This window comes from Trachurus trachurus (assembly GCF_905171665.1).
Source record: "Trachurus trachurus genome assembly, chromosome: 7".
In the NCBI taxonomy this organism is placed as follows: domain Eukaryota; kingdom Metazoa; phylum Chordata; class Actinopteri; order Carangiformes; family Carangidae; genus Trachurus; species Trachurus trachurus.
This window is the reverse complement of record NC_139901.1, coordinates 8,432,905-8,460,587: the sequence shown is the minus strand read 5'-3', so window position 1 is coordinate 8,460,587 and position 27,683 is coordinate 8,432,905. Positions and strand designations below refer to the sequence as shown.

The window sequence follows — 27,683 nt, the reverse complement described above, 5'->3', positions numbered from 1 at the left end:
TTGACAGTTTGTAATTGTGGTTAGGCTTTTGATGGGTGGGAACAAAACCCCACAGTGACAGCAACCCTCAGGGCCGCCATTGTTGGAGCTGACTTCACCTGGACCTCTATGGTGGTGTGTCTGTCTGGTGATCTGAAAAGTCCTCCCAAAGGGAAATACCTGAATGCGCTGGTGGTTTCCATAGACTAAACCACTGCTGGTGGTGACATTGATACGAGCAAAACGAATACCCGACAATCCTAACGGCTGCTTGTGGCAAAACATAACAAAGAGATAATAACAGCCTGTTGGCTACAGATCCTGCGGTGAGCTGAAGGAATGAAGACAACGATTTACTTTTTTTTTTTAATTCACAAAGCTGCTTCGTAAAGGAAAACAATGAACTACAATGAAGCGCATGTATTTATGAGATAACTGATTGATATTGAGTTATTGGCAAACATGTTTTTCTATTACGCATGTAGCCCAGCATCACCCCTGTCCATTACTCATTCATAATATGCAGTGGTCGACTCTAAAGAAACCAATGGTTTGTGACTGTTGACCTTTCGTGTGGCAGTTAACTTTACACAAGGCCTTGACCTGTCACACAGCATTTTCACTATTAGCTTCTGCCTGTCTGGAGCTCAGGGAGATATATTGTTGTGCTGTGCTCGACACGCCTGCAGCGGGACCACGATGAACAAAGGGTGGGGGTTGAAAATGTAGGTGGATGTGTATAGGTCTGACAGCAAAGTCCACATGAAAAGTAAATATAAGGAGACCATGCAGGTTTAACGTAGTGGAGTCGCTGTCAGTCAGCAGGTGCGGTTCTACATGCTGCTCAGATAAGACTGAAAACTGCACACATTTCACAAGCAAGAGATAATATGTTTTATTCTAAATTTGACTTCATTACTCTCTGTTTTCCGTGAAATATTATTCCAAAGTGCCCCTTCGGTCAAAAGGTTAGGTGTTTTCCAGAAACTGACAAGCTGTGCCCAGGGTGGGGTGAGACCCACCCCCACTAACTAACTGTCAGGAGTCATAAACGATGCTGTGGTTCTCGTTACGACATTGGCGCCATTGCCAGAGGGAGGAGAGAGGAGCAAGATAATTTCACAACTTGTGTGTATGTGATTCAGAGGGGTGGGGGTGGGAGGTACACAGAGAGTGGGTGGGTGGGGGGTGTTCGTGGTGTGTCTTGGTTTATGGAGGCTTGCCCTAATCAACCTCCTGCAACAGCTTCACTTTTATGAGCAGTCATTGCAACTGTCTTGCACGATGTTCTGCTGGTTATTGACCTGCAGGTAGCTCAAGGTTAAATTATCATGCTGCTGTAACAACGGTGTGTTTCTCTTCTAATGGCAAAGTGCAAGAGGTCACATCATCTGAACACTTACATGAGATGTGTCCTCCTGCTCTAACATACAAAAACAAGATGGCTTTTCAGATTATCAGTAGCCATAGTCATGACATAACTCATATAGTACACATATAGGCCTACACATAACTCTACAAATCTGGTACAGTTTGTTATGATGGGAATGAAAAGTATTAGCACATGATAAACTGCCTTTGTACGCACAACCATGTATTTTTCAATTAATAGCTTGACATTTTAGATTAGCATAAAGACAACAGGTATGGGGAAAACTGCAACTCACTCAAATCTAAAAATATGTCGACCTGTAAAGCTATTGTTCTTTCAGACTGTAAGATTTCTCTATTAAAATTAGTGAGTTTAGCTTAATGCATTAATAGCTCAACAGACACTGGCTACAAAGATGACACTTCATTCATTCCTGGGTCCATTATGCAGAAAAAGCATCTTTATGCTTCAGCCTTTTTGGGCCCTGTTGGCCAGACGGACAGAGCAGGGCTAGCTGTGCTAATGCTAAGCTATTTTAATCAACTATCGGTTCATGGTTTTATTCTGTGCATCTAGACATGAGACGGGTGTTGATTTTCTCTTTTTCTTTCTCCTAATAAAGTGAAAAGGCTATTTCTAAAAAAAGCTGTCCAATGTAGTATTCTGTTTGCATCCAGTGTTGTAGACGCCCCCTGATACTCATTAAAAATGCAGATTTAAGGCACTTCCGCATTGGCTTCACTTTGTAGACCGGCAGTCTACATCCGTTTTTATGTTAGAGTCTATGATTAAAGCATATAATCTTTATGTTTATGCAAAAGGCCTGAGCTTATCGGGCTCAACCAGCTCACTTCTTGTCTGATTGTATCTCTCTGTCTACACTGGATCACATTCATACACTTTCATTTTCTTTCCATCTGGTTCACCAAACCAGTTCCTGGCTCTGTCATCAGAGCCTCAGATATTTCTCCCACTGTGCTGACATTCAAATTGAAATCAGTGCCCTTTGTCTGCCTGTAAGTCTTATATACAATGGAGGCATCTTTACACTACAACAATGTCAGCCATAAGCCTCATGGGAAGATAAAGCACTACACATACATGAACACAAACATGCCCTCAGGGTTTCCTGAGGCAATCGACAGTCACTGCTGACAGCCCGTCACCTGGGTTATGGCTGACTCCTACTGTCACTGTGGTGTTTTGTGTTTTGTCCTTTCTCCTGCTGTAGAGCTTTGGTGTGTGACTAGCTTCTACAGTTACTGCACAATACCTACTTCTTTGTTGCCTTTAGTGTTTGTCTTGTTTCTTCGTCTTCTTAATGCTTCAGTCTTTAGGTTTAAATGGCTTTCTCTGCCATTGTCTTCTTTGTCTCCTCTCTTCTCTTGCCCTGTATCCGGGTGCTGTTGCCTCATCACACACACCCAGAAGCTGCAAACATCCAAAGGGGAAACAATATACAATCATTGATGTTTAGACCTACCAAGCGTGATGTACTGTATTTTTTGTATTTTATCTCTCTCTCTTTGTGTGCATCAGAGGAAGAGCTGGGGGTTGTGCTTCACGACATGACATGACAACATGGTTTTCTCACTTTTCCACAGATTAATTAGCCTCGAAGATCAAACAACCAACGGTGAACGTACGAAAACCCCATCAACGCTTTTCCCCCCTAGAAACAATTAAGACGCTCCCAATCTGTCTCATACTTATTACTTTGTGCCATCTGACCAACCCGCCATCAGACACCTTATCAGGGGTACAAAGGCATTTCCCACGGGAATATTCTCTCCATCTGTTTGCCATACTGAAATCAGAGGCACACCTTTGACAGAGGTGAGACGTCTCACACTTCAGTCAGCAGCTGTTTAGCGGTGGATTTGCACAAGGAGACCCACTAGAGATAGGAGCTGAGAAGTGTGATAAAATGCAGATTAAGGATCTGATCGCTGTATGAGAAGCTCTATATGCCCTGTCACACTGAGGTGTCACATCTTGATGAGATGGGGTGGGCCAGATTAATGAGACGAGATAAGATGAAAACCCCAGCAAGACAAAATAGGCTAGAAGATCTAAGTAAATTACAGAAGGGAGTCGGTTGTTAAAACTGAATATGAAATTATTATGAGTAAAAATATTTTTACGCAAAAAAAGCATTTTTTACTGACACATATGAATAATTATCAAATAGGCTATGCATGATGTGTAGAAATGCTGCCTGCATTCAGTGTGATGATTTGTTATACATCATTAGGTTTTCAATAAATTATCTGCATAGGGAATACAGAAATAAGATGTATACAACCACATGCACCAACTCACACTGGCACATGCTCCTCTGTGATCCCTGGGTCAACAGTCAAAACCTCTGTTGTATGGTTGAACACAATGCTTATCTGTGGTTCTGTGTAACCTGTGTGTGCATACACTACCACCTAGTGGTCAAATGCAGCAGTGCAGCACGTCCGTTTTATTAAAAAAGAGACTATTGCGTATTAAAATGTAAAGTCAGACATTCTGTTTAAAAAACATCACACTAGAGTTGTAACCCACACATTGGACGCCTCATTTCATTTTCTGTTTCGGTCCTGGTCACTGCGGCCGTTGTCCCCGGTGTGAAACCACATAGGAACCATCAACTGTTGCCTGTTGTTTCCTCAGGTGGAGGCGGACGAGCGGTCGAAGGAGCAAATCAAAATGGCGAGCCAAGAGGAATCAGTGAGGGAGTTCGTCGCTGTAACCGATGTGGACGAGGAGCGGGCCCGGTTCTTCCTGGAGTCCGCCGGCTGGAACCTGCAGGTGGGTCTCCCCCGGCTCTCCCCGGACCGTCCGGGCGGAGTGCCGCCGGGGCAGCCCCGGGGAAACGGTGCTCTCATCACGAGTGTCAGGCGACTAGCTCGCCGGCTAACGTTAGCATGTGTTGCCGGTAATTTGTGCAAGTCACCGTTTGACAATGGCCCGACCGCTCACTGTCACCGACAACAAGGCGGCTTTAAGATAGTTAGCCGACACGGTCACTGTTATGAAAAGCTCCTTTATTGTCGGCTCTTGGTAAAGTAGGTCGCCGTTAAGTTTCGGCTAAAGCTAACGTTAGTCAACCTAGAGCCCATTCAACCGTGCTAGGTAGCGTTAGCCAGTGACGATTAAACGCAGCGTTAATTTCAGCCAAGTTAACCTAGCAAAGGACGCTGCTTAGCCTAATGCAGCAGTCTCACTTTCCCAGTTGAAATATGTGTTTGTGGTTCAGTACATGGAGATAAACGAGTAAAATACACGGGGAAAACGAAACCTTATGTCTGTTATTGTTCGGCTAACGCCTTCATTGTTAGAAATAGAAAGAGAAAATCAATGTGTCAGCTGAGAGGCAGCAATGTAAACATGTCAGTCCGCCACGTTAATTGACACGTAAAATAGACCCCAGTAGTTATCCAGCTCCTGCCTGAGATACAGTTTGAAAGGTCATACCATAAATACACTTGTTGCTCCGATAATTGAGCTGTTAATTAAGATTTTGTCGTGACACTGTCATAATAATAATTTCCCCCCCTAGCTCGCACTGGCCAGTTTCTTTGAGGATGGAGCTGATGATGACATAGTGACGCTTCCTCAACCTCAACCTGAGGGAGGCTCTTCAGTGTCCCGGTCTGCAGGGCCAAGGTAATGTTTTTTTTTTTTAACTGCATAGTTCAAATGAAAATTTAATGACACACTTCTTCACTGCTTCTTTGTCAGCCCAAAGTCCAACAGTACTGTGTGCACCAGCCAGTTCTGTGCCACAGTGCTGTACACAGTGCTGTTGCCATCAATCATCGTCATTGTTCATAATTGATATGACTTTGTGACACACAACTCAGTGCATGTGTTTTTCTGTTACACCAGCTCCCAGCCCAGAGTGACCTCCTTCAGTGATCTGATGCACGAGGCAGAGGAGGAGAGCGATGAGGAGGAAGGCCAAAGGTGAGTTATAGCTCCAGTATTGTCTTGTCTTTCGCAGCCAGCACCTGGTGAGAGTAGGAAAGAACCATCTAGGTGTTTTCTCCTCTCTTATCTTTTTTCCGTCCTATTTGACAAAACTCACAAATCAGCAGTTACTGAAAAACATTCATGGTCCCGATCAGGATTAAGTGTCATGCTGTAGGACACCTCAGAGTGGATAAGGGATTAAAATGGACACACAGACAAGTAAAAAAAAAATGAAGTCGCTGCCCAGCGTGTGTTGTAACAGTAGCCCTTTGATGTGTTTCTGATCCTCCTAAACGTCTGTGACGTGCCGCACATCCCCACAGTGTTTTGAAGTCACACCTAGTGGGTGTTAGTCCAGAATGCACCAAACTATTTTTGGTCTCACCTCATCCACTGTGGGCTGGTCGTTTCTAGATTTCTGCAGCATCAACAGATTCTGCTGCCGGAGCAGAGCAGTCGTCTGCTTGTCAAGGGACTCTGTGGGTTTGCAAATGGCCTTTCAGTTCGTTTCCATTTGCAGTCAGCAAACTAGTGGAACTAAAGGACAGTGATTATTTTATTTATTATGTCAGTTATACAGAATTTACCTCACATAGCTGAGGATATGTCTGAGTTTATTCAGTCTTTTCTAAATGTGCTGCCTATGCACAACTTAAACAAAGTACAAGCCGTTACCTGGCCAGCTGCTGTAAAAATAACAGTAATGTTTGCTTTGTTTAGTAAGCATCAAGCTGGTATGGTTAAAATCAGGTGCATGTCAAGTTAGTTGGACGGTGTGTCCTCCCTAGAGTTTGATAGTTTCTATCACTTGCAGTACAAACAGGTGTGTGGTAGTGAGAAGGTTACTATTAGCAGGGTTTGAATTTCTTTCTCGTACTCTCTTCTAAACACTCGCTGACTGACTGCAGTTATGTTTTTGTGTGTATGACAAAGTGCACTGTGCTGAAGTGTGCTATTATCTCCAAAGGAGCTCTTGTCGTGACAGTGAAGCTTTTCACCGCACAGTTGGGTGTGACTCTATGATCTCAGCCTCTATGCATCTAAGGCAGCTTCACATTACAAAACGTATTTTGCCATTGAATCCTGAACACTGTGCGCATTCACCTTCTCACAACAGAGTTACATTATTGTAATGTCGTCAGTGGCACAAATAAAACAACAAGACATTAAGTTCTGACTGAAATACATTTTACATAGATGCTGTACATGTTTTTCTAGATATAATTAAACAATTAAGTGAATTTTTATAGACAGCAGAACAAAACTCGTATTTACTCTTGTTCAGACTTGTTTTACAGAGCTGTTACACATCCAAACTAATAACAACATTGTGAATCTGGCACCAATTCAGACATGAGGCCAACATTTAAAATTGCCATCACATTTACATAGTTGCAACTCTGCAATTGTGATTGAACATAGATAGACCGCTCATCGTATTTCTCCTCACAGTGATGATTATGTAATTTGTGGAGGAATTCCCTCTTCTTTTATTAAAGCCACACCTGTCTATGTGCCTGTCCAGGTTTTTTGCGGGCGGATCAGAGCGCAGTGGGCAGCAGATCGTTGGGCCTCCCAAGAAGAAGAGCTCCAACGAAGTGGTTGAGGATCTGTTCAAAGGAGCCAGAGAACATGGAGCTGTTCCTCTGGACCGACCCGGGAGAGGACCAGGAGAGCCCTCCAAAGCTAAGGTGAGGGAAAACACATGTTGATGGCCTCCATCTCTATGTTCTGCCTGTATTGTCTTTTTATTTTTTCAAATTTGCATTTGCTCAAATGGATAGGTGTGCAATTTTGTAATTCTCTATCCTTTTGGTGATCTTGTTCTGTCTCAAGTTGATTTTTATTTATCATCTCTCATTACTTAGGCCTTCGTGGGTGGAGGTTACAGGCTAGGAGCAGCTCCTGAGGAGGAGTCAGCCTACGTGGCTGGAGAGAGGCATGGCGCCAACAGCCAGCAGGATGTGAGTACAGATCCTGATGCCTCCTGTTTTCTCTCTGCATCCTGCATCTTTGCAAATATTCAATAGTACATCCATTAAAAATCGGGACTTCACACTTACTCACTCACCCAATACTGTGATTGGCTAGCTGTGTGGAGGTGAGCCTCCACCTTCATTAGCATTTAGATATCAGGACTTTATGTTTTTTATATTTATTCAAAATGTCATGTGTCTTACACTGTAGTGAGCAGAAACATAATCTTGGAAATAGCTTTACTTAAGACCTAAAGTATTTGGACAGTTCATTATGTTTTTATTCTTCAGCCTCTGAGCATTAGCAGGTCAGTTTGATATAGAGTAATCAATACTTCATTAAATTGCCATCTTAGCTTTAATGGTTGAGTGGGTTTAAATTAATGTGGAAAGAACAGTGTGGGAGACGGAGAACTTTAAGCAAAAAGTCCAGAGCTTCATACTTAATAGCATTTGACCATACACAAAAGAGCTCAGACATGACTCAGAGTTGATATTTGGAAGCCAAATGTCTAAACATTAAGGACAACGTTGCATCATTCGGCAAGACAGCACTAGATGTATGGTCAAAGTAGGGCTGGACGATTAATCAAATTTTGATCGTGATTACGATTTTGGCTTCTCACGATCATAAAAACACTGTAATCGAAGAAAAACGATAATTTTTCATTGGTGTTCTATTCTGAAAAACACACATGCGCGCTTCCGCCCCCGCGCCTGCACTGCACGAGTCCACTCGTGTGTTGACGGCGGCGTTTAAAAATCAGCGCCAGTGAAGAGAGAGCAGCGGCCACCGCTCAGGACGAATGAACGGGAAATAATCATTTAAAACACTCGCTCGTCTCCTCAAAGCGGCCGCACAACAACAACCCTCCTCCTCCTCCTCCTCCTCCTCCTCCTCCTCCTCCTCCTCCTCCTCCTCCTCTTCCCCCGGCCCGTAGGCTACATGTGCATATGTTTACAAAGCAATCTGTAGAGCGGCGGATAACGTTATACGATGTTACGACGTGTATTTATGTACGGTAGTTTAATCTGTCATAAACAAGAGATCACTTATGGGGCGCGTCAAAAAAAAAAGAAAAAAAAAGTTATGGGGTGCGTTTGTGACGAGAGCTGGGACAGCGCAGCGGGGCGGAGGCTCTGATCTTCCCTGGTTGGATTTCATCCCAGAGACGCAATAAGCGACACACATGGAAGCAGAGAGCCTCCATTCTCCCTCTTAATAAGTTAAACCATGACAATTACTCCAAATCTGTTTATTCAAGGTAAAAATGTAGAAAAGTTAAGCTAAACATCCTGTATAGTTTCTGCTGCTGGATCATAAAACTTAAAAAAAAAAGTTTTAAATTAATTTTGAATAAATATTTAAAATGATGAACTTAAAAACCTTAAACACACATTGGCACTGTTTATTTAGGGTAATAATGTAGCATGGTCAAGCTATAAATCCTGCATAGTCCCCCCCCCCCCCCCCCCCGCATAATCGTGTAAATAATCGTGATTTCAATATTGACCAAAATAATCGTGATTATGATTTTTGCAATAATCGCCCAGCCCTAGGTCAAAGCAGCCGGAGCTTTTCAGGGCAAAGAGGTGGATTAGCCTCAGAGTCGAGCTCAATGTGACTGAGCTGCAGTCCAGACTAAAAGGCAGAGATTCTACAACAAGGAGGCTGCAGCTTCACTGCTTGCTTTTCCATTAGCACTCGAGCGTGATGTCCGACACGGGAATCAAACCCGCTAATTTAAAAACACACCGGCAACGGCAACCACTGATCTTACTGAGACTGTTGTTATTTCTGTCACCTGAGTTAAATGATGCTGCGGAAAAACACGCTGTGGTCCGTCAGCGAGGTGCAGACGAGGTGCAAAGAGTAGATACTGATACAAGATAGTTATCTGTAGTTTACCTTAGTGCTCGCGAGTACCCGACCCAGGTGGAGACATGCGGCGGTGGTGTATTTGCGACAGTAAAAAAAAAAAAAAAGAATTGAATGAGCGGCAGCTAGGATTTAGGAATGGCGGCCCGCCACTAAATGAATGTAGAGGAAACACTGCAATTACCAAGCTTTGGGCATTGTTTTAAAAGTTCTACATCTCCAACACAGGCCTGTCTGTATTGATGAAAACCTACTCAACCTGAAGCTGTGACTTGGCACTTTGTCGAAACAAAGGATGTGTTGTCGTCCAAATGTTTACACTGCAATATTGTGGCATCAAATGGCTGATGGGCATATCCTGCACGAAATCCCTCCACATGACACTTCATTCTCATGTGCATTGATTCTTGTTTTTTTTATTGGCTCTTTAGATGAAATCCCTTATGCACTGTTACATTTTCAGTATAGAAGAACGTACAGTAACAGATGGACTATGATTAATTCATGGTTTTTCCAGGAGACCCGCTAATCATTAATCCAATACTGAAGCTCTCATGAGTGGAGTTACATAAAGGACGGTAGTTAGTGCCAGGAAGACTGAGTTATTTGCTGCCTGGCCTTTTACCATGTCTCGACCTTTAATTATGTCCAACTTTTATGTTCTTTCAGTTTATCAAGTGGATCTGAGTGGAATAAAACACATTTATTTGTCATGCATAATGAGCTGCTATCATCAGCAGCAGAGTGGAGTTGAGGATACGTGTTTTATACTGAACTGAGCGGAGAAGATGGATCAGTCATTCCCCACCCACACTGCATAGACCTAGTTAAACTTGGTCACTGCAGCTCTTATATCGGAGCTGGTGACTCTATAATGTATTGACTGTTAGGAATACACAGTTTAGAAAACAACTAAAGGGCCGTTTTCCTCCTCCGAGATGAAGTACATACCATACAGACCCAGACACATGCAAACCAAAATGAATCCATATTACCCACATCCATGTCAGGTGCACTAATGTGTGTATGTGTTTGACTGTGTGTTAGGTACATGTTGTGCTTAAACTGTGGAAGACGGGATTCAGTCTGGATAACGGTGAACTCAGAAACTACAGCGATCCTGGAAATGCCAACTTCCTGGAGGCGATCAGAAGGGGGTGAGAATACTCTGCCTTTTCTGAGTTACATATATGGTCATTATAAGTCCACAGGGACGGGGACACGGACACACTGTGACCTCAGTGTTGATACGGACATACGCCTACCAGTGTTTTATTTGTATCACTGATTTGACCATGAGCTTCTGTCTGCTTAAACAGCACACATTAAGAGCACTGAGAACTGACTGATGTGATTCAGCAAAGCAAATTTATTTATTCATTATCATACACAGAGGCCATTCAATGGCCCTAACAGAATTATGAGAAGCATAACAAATACAAGTTAAAAGCTTCGTAAGAAAACTGTATAAAAACTCAGATTAGAAAACGGATCATGTCTAATTAGAGTGCATGATTGAATTAAGCAGTTTTAGGTTCTTCTTAAAAAGCCACTTTCAGTTCAGGCTGTTTTGGAAACTGGTTCCAGCAGTGGGCATCATAATGGCCGGATGCCATTTTACCATTTAGTTTTTAATTCTAGGGCACCACTAACTGATCAGCCGCTCAGGTCTTAGAGACCTATTAGGCCCTCATACATTGAACGTCTGAGAAATAAACTGGGCCCAGACCTTTAAGTGACTTGTAGACGATACGCAAAACTTTGAATTCAATTATGTACAGAGCTAGAAGCTGGTGCAAAGACTTGGGAACTGGAGTAATAAGTTCTCTTTTCCTAGTTTTGGTCTGTATAATGGTCTTATTTGTTAAATCAGTGATGGGAGTCAACTCTGGAGGCTATGAAGGCATGAATGAGTCTTGGTTAACCCCTGTTCACCTGCTGGTTGTCACCCTGCAGAGAGATCCCCCTGGAGTTGAGGCAGCGATCTCGAGGGGGCCAGGTCAACCTGGACATGGAGGACCACCGGGATGAGGACTTCAGCAAACCCAAAATGGCCTTCAGAGCCTTTGGAGGTGAAGGACAGAAGCTGGGAAGGTGAGATTAAACCGTGTGGTTGTTTAATTCAATGTGGGTTGGGTATTGTTTATCTTTAGCACATCAGAGGGCAGCAGCTGAATTCAGTGTGAGGTTTAAATAGAGCCTGGTGAACCAGTCTTACTTGCTTTACATGGGAATGAATCATTTTCAGTCTGGGAATCAACTCTGTGTGGGATCCTTCCAGGAAATGACTGGTTTCTAATACGGCGTGTTATTTTTAGTGTAAACTGTGGGACTGGATTCAAATGTCAATGAGAGGGTTGTCTCTACTCTGTAATAAAGTGTCAGTAGTTGAAAAGCAATACATTTAAAATGACACATGGGTTGTTACTTCTTCACCATCACTGTGCAGTTATAATTGTGGATGAAATGAAAGAGAGTTTTGTGTCAGCGCCAAGGATACAGCAGAGCTTTTGTTTCACTTTCAGTATATGGCCTTTATAGAATTACACTTTTACTACAGATTTTTCTAAACTTAAAGAGGAGCTATGCAAGTTTGGTCGCTTTTCCTCTGTTTTGCTAACCCTCCGCCTGGCCATGTGCATTTGTTTACAACGAAGCCGGCGAAAAATCAATATATGGAGCGATGGATAACGTTATATAACATATTCCATATTACAACGTGTATATTCATGTAGTCTTAACTGTCATAAACGGTTACGGAGCGCGTTTGTGTCGCGGTGTGAAGAGAGGGGAGCTGGGACACTGGGGCGGCGGCCAGGTACTACACTGATGTAGCAGCCATGAGACACCAGGTGGAAGGCAGAGAGCCTCCATTCTCACTCGTAACAAGTCATGAAGTTAACTATCACAATTATTCCAGAGCTTTTTAATTAGGGTAAAAATGTAGCATAGCCACGGGAAAAATCCTGCTTAGTTCCTCTTTAAGAGAGAACACACAGGTTTTTGCTAAAAGTGAGGATAAAGACTCAGTCATTAAGCTACTTACTCCTGCTTACAGAAAAGTGAAGGTTAAATCTTTAAGAGCAGCTCATTATGAATCACACATAGGCTCAAAGCAGACCTCCAGTCTTTTAGAATCATTTAATGCCATGATTTATCAAAAAGGCCTGACAAAGTGCTTAAAATCCATAATTTCATTCACAGGAGTCTTGAATATATTGTCTCACCTGCTTTAGTTTCTCATAGTGAGATGTTGGAAGATTAACTAATGAAAAAGTGACAGGGTATCTGCAGGTCTTGAACTCTTAAAAACATTAAATCCACTCTCCTGAAAGAAAGGCCTTAGTGCGTATTGAAAATGAAATGACCATTGTCTCCTGTTATGTGGTTGACGGATCGGTTAATCTATGCATTTTCTAATGCTGGTCTGTTTCCCTCCACCTCTTCTTCCCCTCTTTAGTGCCACTCCAGAGTTGGTCCAGCCTCCGGCCACCTCCCAGCAGGACCAGACTGCCAACGAGGCCCAAGCCACCGCCTCCGTGACCCTCGACCCCTCCCAGCCCGTCACTAACATTCAGATCCGACTGGCCGACGGTGGCAGGCTGGTTCAAAAGTTCAACCACACCCACAGGTGACCGAGTCACTCTCTTTAACTTGAAGCTGGCATCTAAACTACAGGTTGTCCTGTAGAGATCAGTGAGTTTTATCTTCAACCTGCTGCAGATGTTGAAGGAGGTATTTGTACAACAGGCGGTTAGAACATGTTGTGAATTCAGCATCAAATTTCATCGATTTACTCATCAATAACCGTGATGCAAAGCAAGACCAATGTTGAAACGGTTTTAGCATGCTAACAAGCTAGCCCTCTTTACTTTCCAATAGCAGCTCCTCACTGCAGCCTCCACTCTGCCCTGAAGACGTAGCCCTGGTCAAAGGGTGTTTTATAATCTCTAGTAAATTCAACAGTGGCTCAGGCTCCTGTCAACTGACAATCCCCACCCGTTTCCAGCACAAAGCAACAGTCAGCAGCAAAGAAAACATAGCAAATAACCTCTGTAAAGGTCATGGACTTCAGAATATGATTTCTATAACAGCTGCATACTAAGTAAACACATGTACATTTTCAGAAACTCACGTTATTATCTGTCTCTGTATCTGAGTAAACAAACCACTCATATAAACAGAGATGGTGCAGAGACAAACTACATTTCGTCTTTGCATCGCTTTTTTATATAATTCTGGAAGCCATGGCTACGTGGAGTGAAGCACGCTTTGTTTTTAATCACTATGGTTTCTCCGTTCCGTCGTCTCTATCAGCGCACACACCTCCATGTGTTGGCCAATTTAGTACAAGGACTCTTGGTTCCCTGCACTGCGTGAATTTTATTGACAGGTGTTTTTCAGACATCGCCGATGTATGAATGAAATGTTCTGTTGAGATTTAATCAGTAGCTGTTGAATAAAACTCAAAACCTCTTTTCACAATGTGTCGTCGTGTCCTTCAGGATCTCTGACGTGCGCCAGTTTGTGGTGGCGGCTCGGCCTGCCATGGCCGCCAGAGAGTTCGTCCTCATGATCACCTTCCCCAACAAGGAGCTGGAGGACGAGAGCCAGACGCTGCAGCAGGCCAACCTCCTCAACGCCGTCATCGTCCAGCGGCTAAAGTGAGAGGGGGGAGAGTAAGGTCGGCCCCTGGTGGTGTGGCTGAGCACTGCGGCCATGTGAAACCTGCTGCCCCTTCTGAAGGGAGGAGAAAACACGGACTTATGTATGGACTTCTAATTTCTGATTTTTTGTTTTTCTAAAGTGAAATGTAACATTCTGCTCCCCAAGACCCCCTCCCCCCCTCACTCTTACCCCTCCACCCCTGTGACGGGCAGTAACGAGGGGTGGGGAGAGGGGACAAAAAAAAAATCTTCCAAAATGGAGCAGAGTTCTCTCAGAGTTCTGTACAGCTGCCGATGCTGCTGGATTGCGGTTGTGACGAGGTCGTGTTTGCCTGACAGCAGTAGATGGCGTAACCCAAAAAAACACAGCAGCGGTCCAGCTCTCTGACGAGCAGCTGGGTCGCAGAGATGCTCACTAAACTTGGCTCTACTTTCCATTAACTTGCTAGCCCACTTTTCCTTCTTGTATTTACCTTGATTTTGCCCCCTCAGCTACGTTTACGATCAGACACTGGAGCCTCACCAGACGAGCGGCAGATTCCCAGTCTGTTTCCGCCTCAGCAGCACAAACCAGAACCACATTAGGAATACTAGTCTGACTAAGTTAGAAGTACATGACAGTGGTGTGGTTTTGTAAGTTTGCTTTTCTCTCCACACACTCTTCTCGGAGTGAAAAGTGTAACAGTATCACAAAACACTGAGGGTTTTTTTTTCCTCCTCCAAACCAACCTATACCAGTAGCCTTACTCTCCTTTATCGACCTCCACTAACACACTCGTCCCTTTGTTCAAATCAAGATGGAATTATTTTTTTAAGATGCCTTTTTTTTTCCTTCTCTTTTCCTTCCTTTACAGATTGTAAGATTGTCCCAGTTACACACTTTGATATTGTGTAACATTACAGCTACACTTGGCTTTATGGTCAAACCAATGGTCAAACAAAAGAAGATATAGATTGTAAACTCCGGTTCGTCGTAGTGGAAGTTGAATTCTTATGACACACTGACATCTTCTATGCATCCTCGGGCAACACAGAAATATGTTTGGACCTCTGGTAAAATAAATCCATTTTATGGTTGATGTATAAAGAACTAAGTCGTCCTGTGTTTTCATTGTAGGTTTAGCTTTGAATGTAATGACTGTTATTCAGTATGTTTACATGAAATATACTACTAAATCACATCAGGCAGTTGTGCACCTTTTTATAGCAGTTCTTTGTAGGTGTTAGTACAGAAGTAATTGAGTCAGCTTAAGACTTGACTCAAACAAGAGGCTATTGACAGCATATAAATGACTTTATTGTTGTAGATAAGTGAGCTATTTTTTTTTTCCATTGCTGCATTGCCAACGTTGGCATGAACAGCTCTTTACTCAGCAACAGCTTCAGCCATTGCTGTGTTAATAAGACAGGAGACTTAATACTCCCTCTTGGTTGTTCTGCTTCTCCAAGACAGACTGGATGCTACAGTGACTGGGTTTCTGAAAGTGACCAGACAGTCTGACTGGGCTGGGGCTAGCTTGTTTAACATGCATAGCTACTTCAGTAGAATATAAGAAAAATGGTAGAAACAGAAGAAAAAACAGCATGTTGTCTTTCATCACTGGAGGCAGTTCATGCTGTGTAAACGAATGAAGTTTGATGCTGATCTCACACACACACAGCACAATATTATCTTCTTGACTGGTTAGCAAATAGCTGTTAAAAGCAAAACTTTGATGACCGAAAAAAGATAGCTCCAGCACAGTTATGTGAATACTAAAGTTGATACCTTCGAGGACCAGTTAGATAATATAGGTCTTTCTCTGATGTCAGAAAAAGAGAGAATGACTCACTGTGTGTTGTTTTGAAGAGGGCTGAGGTCACCTCACTGGATAGTCTGTGTCACTTCTGGTCAACATGAAGCAACCACTTGAAATATCTTTGCCCCTAAAAACCTGACACTCACATTATTTGTTTTCCATCTTTATTTTAATGCATTTTAAATCTACATTTATCTCCTTGGTAATGCACGCCCACGTGGACACTCCATGGCATCTCAGCCAATTAGCTGCTGTTATACAGTGACCTCTGCTTAACAAAAACTGCGATATAATGAATCATGAAGACAGTTAGGAAATTGAACAAGTCAAAAGGTGAAAATATTTTACTGGTGTTTGAGTTGGCGCACAATAGAGTGGACATTATAAGCACCTGCTGTTATTATTTTCCACAGGAAGTGAGATGCAGGTGTTGCTATGGCTGCAGATTTGCTGTGGCGATGTGAGCAGAGGGTATCTGAGTGTCTGCTGGGACAGTGGGATGCTTTGACTCAGCTGTTCACCTAAATTAGCACCATCTCTGACAACCACTCTCCTCTCCGCCTGCTCGCCTCACTGGCTCTCTCCTCATTTGTTTCACGCTGCAGTGTTTGCCAGAACAGCCTAAAGTACACCGCAGTCAGGGCACAGCAGTATGTGACGGCTGGTTTTTGCCAGTTTTGAATATCATGAATATGATGCATTCATATTTTACATACATTAATACATATGAGAGGGAATCCATGAGATTACAGGGCTCCAGACTAAATTCTACTAGGAGCACAGTGGCCCCTAACTTCAAATTTTAATGAGCGCAAGCAAAACAATTTGGGGTGCAAACTGTAAATCTACTTGCAAAGCAAATATTCACATTCCTTTTCATTCATAGTCCTCATACACATTGGCCTGACACCTGTAATGACAGATTCCAGATTCTTTGACTGGCCTCTTCCACATTTCACCAGTGTATTTAAAAAAAAACCCGCAAATTTTACTGGTTGCAAATGCGCAAGTAGACAAATGATTTACTTGTACTGTCTCAAAATTTAGGGGCCAAATGTCTGGAGCCCTGGATTAGAATTTTTTATTCACTTGAACAAATGCTCAAACCTAAAATGTGAAAAAAAAAATCACACACACACACACTCAGGACAGTGTTAAAATGTTCACACTGCCTACCAGATATCAAGTTAGTCACAGATACATGAAAAATACCAAACTTAATCTGCCTTCAAAATAAAAGCATGCAGCTCGCCTAATGCCCCGTCAGTGCCGTACAAGTGTGAAAGCCCTCACTTTACTACATATCAGTTGGATCTGAATAATCTGATCAATTACAACTTTGTCAAAGATTTGAATCATGTAAGTAGTGATGAAGCTGTATCAGAAAACTTTCTCAGTTTACATTGTAGTCATGCGTTCATACGTTTACTAAAACAAATTATCTGAACAGTTATTCCACAATGGGTCTCTCACCCAAAAGCCATTTTGACATGTCTCAGTAGAAAAGCTCAGATGTAAACAATAAGATTAAGGATGGCTGAACTCTATCCAGCTGCTTTAATGTCAGGCTCAGTCCTTGTCCTGCCAGTGGGACACATAACACATCATTAATGATCAGTTCGATGTATTTATCAAATACTGTGCATAAGAACATGCAAAGAGGAAATATTGAACCAGATTGGCTAATTAATCAATAATTTTAATTACATTATATAATATTTACTCACTAATATTATGATGCCTTCTAAAATAGAAATCTGGACCCTCAGAGTCACAACAGGTGTCCTCACTAAGTTGTTAGACACCTGCAGTGATGGACATCTAATGTAATTTGTGTTTCTGAAATAATCTCTTCAAAACTGATTCAAAATGCACAAATAAGCATTTGAGAGAAGAATTTCAGCCTATCGATGTATCAGGTGAGTTATAGAACAATTTATTTAACTGTGTGTGCTCTGTTATGACTGTGTCTTTCACTTGTTCATTAGCTAATAATGGGTAAATTTGCCCCCTGAACTTTTCTTTTACTCTTTATGAATCTTTAATAATAAGTACTATTATTTTACACATTATACCACTATATTTTCATATTGACATTTGTATTTAGATGTATTCATTAAAAAATATTGTTTTTGTTAGGACTATGGCCGCCAGGGGGGAAACCAGGGGGAAACCCTATCAGCTTCTGCGGCTTTTACTTTGGAAGTGGTGGGCGGAAGTGTTGTTGTGTAACATGATAAATTGACGCTGGTCTCCCTGCAGAGAGAGAGAGAGAGAGAGAGAGAGAGAGAGAGAGAGAGAGAGAGAGAGAGAGAGAGAGAGAGAGAGAGAGAGAGAGAGAGAGAGAGAGAGAGAGAGAGAGAGAGAGAGAGAGCATCCGCCGGAGGAGCACACACACACAGACAGACTGCGGGAGGAGTGTTGCCGGGTGCGGGGAGAGCTCCAGAACACACCGCTAAGAAAAAATGGGAGTCGAGATCGAGACTATAACCCCGGGCGACGGTAAAGCGACTGCACAAAAGGGAAACGTGTTTGTGTTTATGACTAGGTGCATGTCTGCACTTCTCTGTTTGCATGTATCCAATAGAGCCGCAGAAAACACCGCCTTTAATTGCACACGCCCGTTATATTAAGCGCCTCTTTGGTTTCCCCACAGGAAGGACTTTCCCCAAAAAAGGACAGACGTGCGTGGTGCATTATGTGGGTGAGTTCTCCATAAGAAACTTGTTGTTTTGCATGCATGGACAAAATCCAGCACATTTCGCTGCACTCTACTAATGAAGGCCGTTGCAAGTGGAGTGACGGCTGTGGCCAAATGTCTCTCCTACACCCGTTATGAAAAACATCCAGACACGGTAATCCTCTAAGTGCCACAGCAAAAACTGTAAATCCTCACAGGGACATTAGGTTATGGTGATGGGCGCTGGAGTGCACATCCAAACGCTGGTAAACTCTGGCAGCCAGACATGTTCCAGCCTCAGACCTTCCAGGCACTGATTTCTCAGTAGGGCAAAGAGGCACAGGCTGTCAGTCACCGACTGGGCTGCAGGAAAATTTAACCCCTTCACCACATTGTCTTATTCTGGAAGCACATTTGTTTTGGAGGTATTCGGGGGGTGACAATGGTCCTGTAGCAGCAGCAGCAACAGCAGAGGAGGAGGAGGAGGAGGAGGTGGTGGTGGTGTGTCCCGGGGACAGCGCTCTGCTGCTGGATTCATCACTGCGTAAAATAATGCGCGCTCCAGTTTGGGCCAAGCGTTCCATTACAGTCTCATCAAGATCACTGGATAATGTGGTCATTTGTCTTGTCTGGGGAGAATTAGGGGGAAATAAAGAAGACGCAGACGGATTCCGCCGCGGGGTTCACTGGGGAGGCCCAGACAGACAGACAGACAGACAGACAGAGACAGATCAGACAGCGATGTTTTAAATCCCGTCTGATTTCCTGCGCTTCTCTGTCTTTGTTGGAGTTTCTGGGGGGTTGGTGGCGTTCAGCTGAGCGGATTATAACCGTCTGGGCAACACAAATAATGGCACACTCACTGTTTTAAAACGGCAATGTTTTCTCTAGGCTACAGACACACCACATTTTGAATGAGAGTAGATGTTTTAGGTATTCTCAATGAACCTCCAGCAGAGATCTAAATCACTAAATTATTCCTGCAGGGAATCATATTGTAGCTTTACTTACTTGATATCTTCTTTGTGGCATCATAATACACTTAAAAGGACCGACATAACAGTACAGCTGGAACCAATGATTATTTCCATTCTTTATTATTGTAAGGGATCTCAGTTCATCTATTCATGATGTGGTCAGAATGTAAACAAAGACAAAATAGTAGAAAAACAAAGAATATTCATGTTTGAGAAACTCTCGAACCAGTGTTTTTTAAATCAATCTTTTGCTTTAAACTTATTTAAATTATTAATTGATCATCAAAGTTGCTGATTAACTTTCTAGTACCTGTTGACTAATCAATAAATCAAAGTTCTTCCAGCTCTAACATTTGACTGCAGCCTTGCCAGTTTTCAAAATGCTATCTCCTTGCTAACATGCTCATAATGGTAAAATACTGGTGTTCTGCAGGAATGGTGTTTGGCACTCTCAACTTCATAGTTTAGCATGTTAACATTAGCTAATTATCAACAAACAAATATAAAAAAGAAGACCTGAAAATTCAAATTTTAAAAACTGGAACCAGTGATATGTTTTTTTTGCTAAACTTAAATGATTAATCGATCATCAAAGTAGTTACTGATTAACTTTCCATCAAGTAACCAATCGATTTACACTCAATTCAGCTCTAATTATTTCAGTTTGCTGATGCACTCATTATGTTAGCATCAGCGGATCTGATGTTAAGATGTTCAGCGTGCTAATATTTGCTAATTATTCATCAACACAAAGTAACAGCAGGGGCTGATGGGAATGCCATTACTTTTGCATGTATTTGGTCATAAACCAACTTGATCTTGACTGAAAATCACAAATATCATCCTGTGGTCAAGAGACAGTTAAAGTCATTATGACTCATCCTCTGGGGACCATCAATCTATATTTCATTGAGACCAATCCAATAGTTATTGAGACATTTCTGTATGGGGCAAAGTGGTTGACCAGTGTCACACAGACAGACGTTGCCATTCACAGAGCCAGGCCACTAGCATGAGCTGTGTTAAAAGACTCTACAGTGTAAATACAGTACTTACAGTGAAACATGCAGCATCAGCTAATTGGGATTTCAGATGCCTTTTACTTCCCAGTGCGCTTCACTGTATATTTGTCTGCACCTGTTCTTGGTTTGGCAAAGCTTGTCTCAGCCGTCTTGCCTGGTAAGACAGACATAACTCTTTCTGTAACACAAGCCTCTGTGCTTCAGCATTCACTTGAAGCAAACCACATTCTGGCCTTGCACGGTGAAGTCTTTTTTATTTCGTTTTAGGCATGAGCTTGCATTGTTTTTGTTACTTTTTTTTTTTTTTTTTAATATCACACAAACTACAGGATTTCCTCTCTGGGCAGCCTCCCTTCCTGTCAGCCTACAAAGCAGCCTTTAAATGGGACATGAAACAGGATAGTGTGTTACACAAGCCTTTTTAAATGTAGACGTACAAGGGAAGATCAAAACCTGGATTTGCTGGATGTTTTTTGGAAAGGCTCTGCCTGCAGGAAATGGTTGGTGTGAGAAAATGTCAGCAGTGGTGGTGAGATGGGGGGGGGGAAAGCAGCGTATTGATGCTCATTGCCTTTGATACTTGGACAGTACCTCTCAGCTCGTACAGTTGATTCCATTAGTCTGCTATCTAGATGTCCAGAAGAGGACTGGACACCCACTCCGCTGCCTGGATTAAAGGCTGCGTCTTGCTAGCCACCCCCTGATGTGCCTAACAACATGTACAATGTTGCACCTTCTCCCACACACAACACACACACACACACACTCACAGTATACCGAACCATCACACACACATGCCGCCTCACTGGTGCTAATAACAGTAATAGCGGCGGTGTAAATAGTCTTGGAGGGGTGCTATTCTGCGGACTGATGCTTGCGTTTTCCTGACTGTCACACTGAAACCCATCCTGCAGACAGCTGCAGCAGCTATTTCTGAGATCCTTGGAATCCATTCATTTGTGCTCTGAATATACACTCAGCAAGGCAGATGGATGTCAGACAAGCTGGGAGGATCTACTTCTTTCTAGTGTTAATATATTTAGGGTTTACTCGCACAAAAAACAGAGTTTCCTCCTCATTTAAAAGAATTTTTGCAGCTAAAATCATCTTAGAGATGAATCCTGTAACGCCTTTGCGTACTCAGAAGTTAAAAGGTTGTGCAGCTGCTCGACTCTTTGTGACTCTGTGCCTTTATCCATTGCCATGTTTGCAGGCTCCCTGACAGACGGACGCAAGTTTGACTCATCCCGTGACAGGGACAAACCTTTCAGGTTCAAGATCGGCAAGCAGGAAGTCATCCGAGGCTGGGAAGAGGGAGTAGTGCAGGTAGGCTTGAGAGCTGGAAACACACTGTGCATATGAAATATGTATGTCTTTTGATGAATGTCGTCATTATGGACTGAATGGGAGAAGTCTTGCCAATAAGCAGCTTCACCTGTGATGAGTTGTTATTTTATCTGCTGAAATACATTTATTGACACAGCTCTAAAAAATTCTGCCAACATCGCGGAGCAAGGATGCAACTCTGTGTCTCACACACTCAGTCCTGCAGCATTTAGATGAGGTGACTAGTGAATGATGCAGACTGTCATGGTTCTGTAGCTTTAAGATGGTGTAGCTTCAAAATATCTTATCTTTAATATATCAGCAGCAGGGCTCTTTAAAAAGCATATGATGACAGAATTATTTACTATTGAAAACATTGTCTCTGTTTGTATCCTCTTAACCTCCAGATGAGTGTTGGTCAGCGGGCCAAGCTGACCTGCTCACCTGACTACGCTTATGGAAACAAAGGTCACCCGGGCATCATCCCTCCCAACGCCACCCTCATCTTTGACGTGGAGCTGCTGGGTTTGGAATGAAACAAATCCGCAGCTCTTTTTTTTTGTGTCGTGTAAGTAATCTTTTGGTTTCTTCTCGTGGCCCAGTTATGCCGTTGTACATGTGACGGCAGCAGAGGCTTGGTGACATAAGCTCTGATGAGCTAACAGCTAACACACAAGCAAGTTGGCAGCCAGCTAGAGATAGTCACAGGAGCTGTCTGAGTGTTTTTCTATTTTCCATGCGGCACACTCCTCCCCGGTGTAATTAGATGTAACTCACACTGATAAAACTGGCTATTAAAGCAGCCTCTTGACTCAATGTTGTTGTGCTGGGTGGAGGCATGATGGACAGACGGTCTGCTTGTGGCTTCTATTTCCGTGCCGTCATTTATTGTTTGGGTAGAAACAGATATGTACTGCTCCATCATAGTTATTTTGTAACTAGCTTGATTACGCTCTTCACAGTTTCCCTCTGCATCGTAAAATGAATTTAGTTCACTTATACTGCCAGCATTTAGGTCATAAGAGATGTAATGATATGAACTGGTAACATCTCTTATGAGCTGTTAAAGTGCTACCAGAGTAGCATTTACCAGCTGACAGAGGGAAGCTCTCCATGCTAACAAGCTCCCTGACTGGAAGTTAGCATCGCTACTGTAGCTCTGACGGTACAAGCTACAGTACTGCTGTTTATTCTAGAGAGGAAGAAGGCTAACATGGTGTTGGCCCACAAACCTGTGTGAACACCATATCTTTGAAGGGCAATTTAATCTGGAGCAGTAGAGCTTTAGTGCAACAGAGCTAGCTCACAAAGCAACGTTAGCTTTCTCTATTTCCAAAATCAGCACTATCAAGATACTTTTCTATTCATGGGTTTGGAGTGAATATGCATTTTTGAATGGAAATTGTTTTTTTTCCTTTTTGATTCCAAGGCTTATGCTGATTGTTGAATTATGTATTTCTATCTCAGGCAGTCGCTGGTGTCCCTTAATATAACTACATAAAGAAAATCAACTTGTAGAGAGAGTTGATTATTGATAATCCATCACAGTGACTGTTTTATTTCCTGTTTTTCAAGCACGGGGCAATGGGATCTTTGAGTAGGCTGTATTAAAGCACTGTAACCATGAGCTGTGTGGAAAATTAAATCCACAAGACCAAAAATAAATAAGGCGTGACAAAGTGAATGTGATGGTGTGAGATAACATGTTTTTGCAGTAAATATAATGCTTTTTGGAAAATAATTGTGTAACCTCTGATAGGCCACCCCTGAGTTGTTCTTTGTGTAGATTGACTGTTACTTGTCTCTCCAAGCTCATTTAAGGTGTTTAATGAAATAAATGGAAAACAGTAACTGGCTGGAAGGTGTGAAACTGTCAAAAAAAAAATGCTTTGGATAGTTGTCAAGAATAGGCTAAAACAGACAGGCAAATGTTCAATTATGGTGCATAGAAAGTTACACTACTTTCATTTTGTTGTAGTTCAGAGATGGCCAGTACACTGCAGTCATAACAAAAACCAGTCATCCCCAGACTTTTTTATGTGTGTGTTTAATCGAATGGAACTAAAAGCAACATACAATGGACAGAGAGAGGCTGTTCAGACACTGAATATTGGAAGCTCCTAATAATCAATGCAGTGTAATGTCATGAAATAGATTTGTTTAACTAAGACCTTACATCTACATCTAATCTAAGTTTCAAGTATGAAATAAAAAAAAATGTTAAAGGATACAAACAAACAGCTGTGGACCAATGCCTTACCTGCCATATATGTTTTTGGTATCAGCGTGCTTGTCTCAGTCTTGAGTAAAGTGATCACTGTATTTCGCTTCTTGCTGTCTTCACAGGTGACTTCCTACCTGGGTGACCTGGAGAGAGAAACTAGGAGAGTCTGCACTTGATTCTATAAGAGGCTTGAGTCTATAGTTCCACTACTTCTTTCATCAAACTATGACAGTTTGTGTTCTTTCATTTCTGTGACTGAGTTAATTCATTTTTTCCATTATATTCTTCCTTCTAAAAACTATGGCCCATAACCTTACAAACCTCCATGTTCTTAATCTTGAATTGTTTTTTAACTGCTCTTGACTTTTTTCTTTATGTTTTTTTTTTCAAGTGCTGGTTGTGCATGGTTACGCAGAGAAGTACAAAATACCAATGAACTAAAAGCAGCGACATTCATCTCTTATGAGTTAGCGTGTGTTGAATGGCATTGATTCACTGAAACAAAGAAGAGAACGTGTATAAAAGAAAATGAAAAGCACACATTTGTATCCCATATAGCCAGAACGAATGAAATGAGGTTCTGTACGTAAGACGGCTTAAGGTTAAGTGGAGGCCTTAAAAGTGCAACACAAGACCAGGAGTTTACAACATGAAATGTCCACTTACAGTGCCACTGTTTTCTTTTTCTTTTTAATTTAAATTGTTAACTGAAGTGTGCGCTTCACAGAGGTAATTGGCGCAAAGGAGAACCAATCACAGCTGTAGATAGTTCTAATGTGTGCCTCAATATTCTCACCACACACCTACTACTTTGCCCTGTCTGCATGTTCCAGGCCCGAATGGAAAACTTAGTATGTAGATGTTGAACGCTTTGCATCTGATTTGCTTTACTATTATTCTTATTATTAATAATGTTCTTGCCTTCTCATTTCGCCAAGTCTTTAAACCCCATTTAAAGCCATACACAGGTTGAACAGTGCAAAGATGGGATTTGCGGTGATGCACATCAATTGGAGTTTATTATTTTCATGTCTTAGAAAAAAGGGGAATGCTTGAAATTTACAAAAGGGGGCTGAGGAATCAATCAAATTGTGACCTCCCCCAACCTTATTTTGTGTAACAACTTCAATCGTGTATTTTTCAGATGCCAACTTTCTATCTCTGAGAATCAACAAAGCTAATGTATAACCTATGATGATGGATAATGTGCTTCTTTTTTTGTAGTTTTTTTTTTTTTTTTTTTTCCAGTGTCAGTAAAGTACCACGCTGCCTAACTGAAGTCTGTGTGGTTGTAGAAAAAATAAATGCTGACACACAGGCATCCAAGTGATTTTGTATTTCAAATGAATAGTTTTAAATGGAGTTTAAATGAAGGAATACGCTGGCCTGGTTGTCAGATAATTGACTGTGGCTGTTGATGTTACATATTGGCCAAGCTGCAACTGGTGTGGCAGCAGTCCACCTCTGTACTGTGTAGTTATGTGCTGATACGTTACAGGCTAAACCAATGATGACATATTTAAAAAATAAAAGAAGTGCTCTCCACCTGCCTATGATGGTTTTATTCTCCTACTTTCTCATCACAAAGTTACATTTTTCAGTTATTTAAAATGGGTTAGGGTTAGGTTGTGCTATTACAAACAGACAGTACTGTAAAGTTTTTTTTTCACTGTTTGTGCACGGGAAGTAGGATTTCCTCAGAAGATGAAAGAAAGAAAGAAGAACATTGAGGAAAACAATAGGGTCCTGGCAGCTTAACTAAGCCAAAAGAGTAGATTTTTAGAGGAAATAATTCAGCCTTTCCCTTTAGTACATAAAGTTAAAGCAGAAGTAAGCGATCCGGTCGTTTTGGCTAATGCTGCGTTCCAGGCAGGCTTTTGAAACCGTAAATTACAGCTTCAAGTCACAACTTACGACTTTGTAGCGTTTCAGGCAACCCACTCGTGTTTTTCCGACCTGTTTTACCTGTGAAAGTCACTATAACGGCCACTCGTAACTTCCGACCCGTGAACTCGTACCAGATTGAACTGGTATGACTTCATAGGTCGGAAAAACACGAGTTACGAGTTTCCTTGAACGCACCATAACAGTCCTCGTCCCTACGTCACCACATTCACGGCGTTCCTTGGCTGCACACACAGCCCTGCATGCCGTTCTCTCTCCTCATTGGATAAAAACTGTAGGATACGATAAATGTTTTCTCTTCGGCTCAGAGCAGAGCAGAGTGACTGACAGACCCGTGTTTCGGTCCAAACACTCCATGTAAGTGATTGCTGTCGGAAGATATAACTATTTAAGACTTATATTAACACAAATATATCACTTACTTCTGCTTTAATGAAATAACTATCCAATCCCTGTTTAGTTGAGACACGTACCACATGGATGCAGATGAATTTAGCAGTCAGTCCTGATTCTGGTTCCTGGCTCCCAGGACCCTCATGATCTTATTCTTTTTTCCCCCACATTTCCTTTCTCTCTCAATAATCACTATCCAATTAAGGCCTACAATTATATTCAGCTCCATTAGCTCCAACAATGACATAACTTTTTACTATTGTATCTGGGTCGCTCCAACTAGTGCAACAAACACAGGGCTGGTGGGTTTGATCCATGGCTCCACCTGTTGAAATGTCCTCGAGTAAAACATGGTGCTGACTTGGCGCTCTATAGGTTTGTTACGTGACGTGTCTCTTTGTTCGAGGGGTCATCTGCCAAGTGATTTGTCTATAAAAGTACAACATCATCACCAGAATGGCTATGTAAGTGAAGTCTAGGCTACTTACTCCAGTGGACAGGACTAGGCAGACAGGCTGCTTGAATGAGTGCTTCACAAAACCTATTCCTTTCAACAAATTACATAATTTTACATAAAAATAAAACCCTCTGAGGCCCACTGTCACATTTTTTTTTCTTCCCTCAACTTTGTTTTTGTGTTTTCTGGAATAAATTATCAGTTTGAAGATTTTCAGCAAATATTAAGAATAAGCACAACCTTAACAAACTACTCATGGCAATAAAGACGATAGTCATAGCCAATAAACCCCCCCCCCCCCCCCCACAAAGAGCCAACATTCACTTGTTCTTTTTTTTTTACTTCTTGATCCTGATGACCTTTCTCCCATACAGTCCCTCAATGAAATTAATCTATGGATGACAGATAACCCAAGGACAAAACAGAAATACTTATCTTTGGTGCACAGCTGGCTTACAGAGAATTGCAGCACATCTTAATTCCCTATCATTGGAGAGCAAAACTCAAGCAAGGAATCGGGGTGTTATCATTGATAGCAATCTAAATTTCAAAAGCCATGTCAACCACATCAAGATCAGCAGCATTTTACCATAAGTATTTTCAAATTAAAAGGCTTTCTGCCAAAATCAGGCTGAGAAATTAATCCACACATTTATGACAAACAGACTAGATTCATTACTGTAATAATCTATTCACTGCCATCCCAAAATCAAGCATTGGTAGTTAATTCAAAATACAGCTGTTTGCAGCTGCAGGTGTTCTCACGTCATCTAGGTTGGTGTTGCTCTCTAGTGTCAGGGCAGGCCATGGTGGAGGAAACTTCCATCAGTAGATATTGAAAGTAGCTGGAAACCATACATGTAATGTAAAACGGTACATTTTGCTTAGGCAGTGACTATGAATACGGTAACTGTTATGACGTTGACATTACCTTGTTATTACACACAGCCGTGTCCTACCCCACCACATAATTTGGCCAACTCCCTCACCTGAGAGAACCCGTGAGGCCGTGACAGACAGCCGACACAGGGCCAGACCTGTTCTGTCTTGCTGAGACAAAATAT

General features: G+C 42.1%; 2 protein-coding genes across 2 annotated transcripts; both read left to right on the top strand.

The window, feature by feature from the left end:
- The first annotated feature begins 3,985 nt into the window (after positions 1 to 3,985).
- On the top strand, positions 3,986 to 14,926 carry nsfl1c (NSFL1 (p97) cofactor (p47)). Its single transcript, XM_083975622.1, has 9 exons — positions 3,986 to 4,150; positions 4,902 to 5,008; positions 5,231 to 5,308; positions 6,840 to 7,005; positions 7,183 to 7,278; positions 10,217 to 10,326; positions 11,126 to 11,263; positions 12,630 to 12,800; positions 13,675 to 14,926. The coding sequence occupies exons 1-9, from the start codon at positions 4,049 to 4,051 to the stop codon at positions 13,835 to 13,837; spliced, it is 1,131 nt and encodes a 376-aa protein (XP_083831748.1). The 5' UTR covers positions 3,986 to 4,048; the 3' UTR covers positions 13,838 to 14,926.
- A 3,060-nt stretch (positions 14,927 to 17,986) lies between these two features.
- fkbp1ab (FKBP prolyl isomerase 1Ab) lies at positions 17,987 to 25,398 on the top strand. Its single transcript, XM_083975769.1, has 5 exons — positions 17,987 to 18,137; positions 18,292 to 18,339; positions 21,528 to 21,640; positions 22,048 to 22,208; positions 23,987 to 25,398. Exons 1-4 carry the CDS (start codon positions 18,101 to 18,103, stop codon positions 22,174 to 22,176), a joined length of 327 nt encoding a protein of 108 aa, XP_083831895.1. The 5' UTR covers positions 17,987 to 18,100; the 3' UTR covers positions 22,177 to 22,208; positions 23,987 to 25,398.
- Positions 25,399 to 27,683: the final 2,285 nt, after the last annotated feature.

What these genes read in the sequence shown, in the direction of transcription:
- nsfl1c (XM_083975622.1), top strand. Translation starts at nt 4,049, where the DNA reads ATGGCGAGCCAAGAGGAATCAGTGAGGGAGTTCGTCGCTGTAACCGAT. An exon ending in TCCCGGTCTGCAGGGCCAAG is followed by an intron (nt 5,009 to 5,230) that starts GTAATGTTTTTT and finishes CTGTTACACCAG; the next exon opens with CTCCCAGCCCAGAGTGACCT. An exon ending in CTGGAGGCGATCAGAAGGGG is followed by an intron (nt 10,327 to 11,125) that starts GTGAGAATACTC and finishes GTCACCCTGCAG; the next exon opens with AGAGATCCCCCTGGAGTTGA.
- fkbp1ab (XM_083975769.1), top strand. Translation starts at nt 18,101, where the DNA reads ATGGGAGTCGAGATCGAGACTATAACCCCGGGCGACG. An exon ending in GTGCGTGGTGCATTATGTGG is followed by an intron (nt 18,340 to 21,527) that starts GTGAGTTCTCCA and finishes CCATGTTTGCAG; the next exon opens with GCTCCCTGACAGACGGACGC. An exon ending in GGGAAGAGGGAGTAGTGCAG is followed by an intron (nt 21,641 to 22,047) that starts GTAGGCTTGAGA and finishes CTTAACCTCCAG; the next exon opens with ATGAGTGTTGGTCAGCGGGC.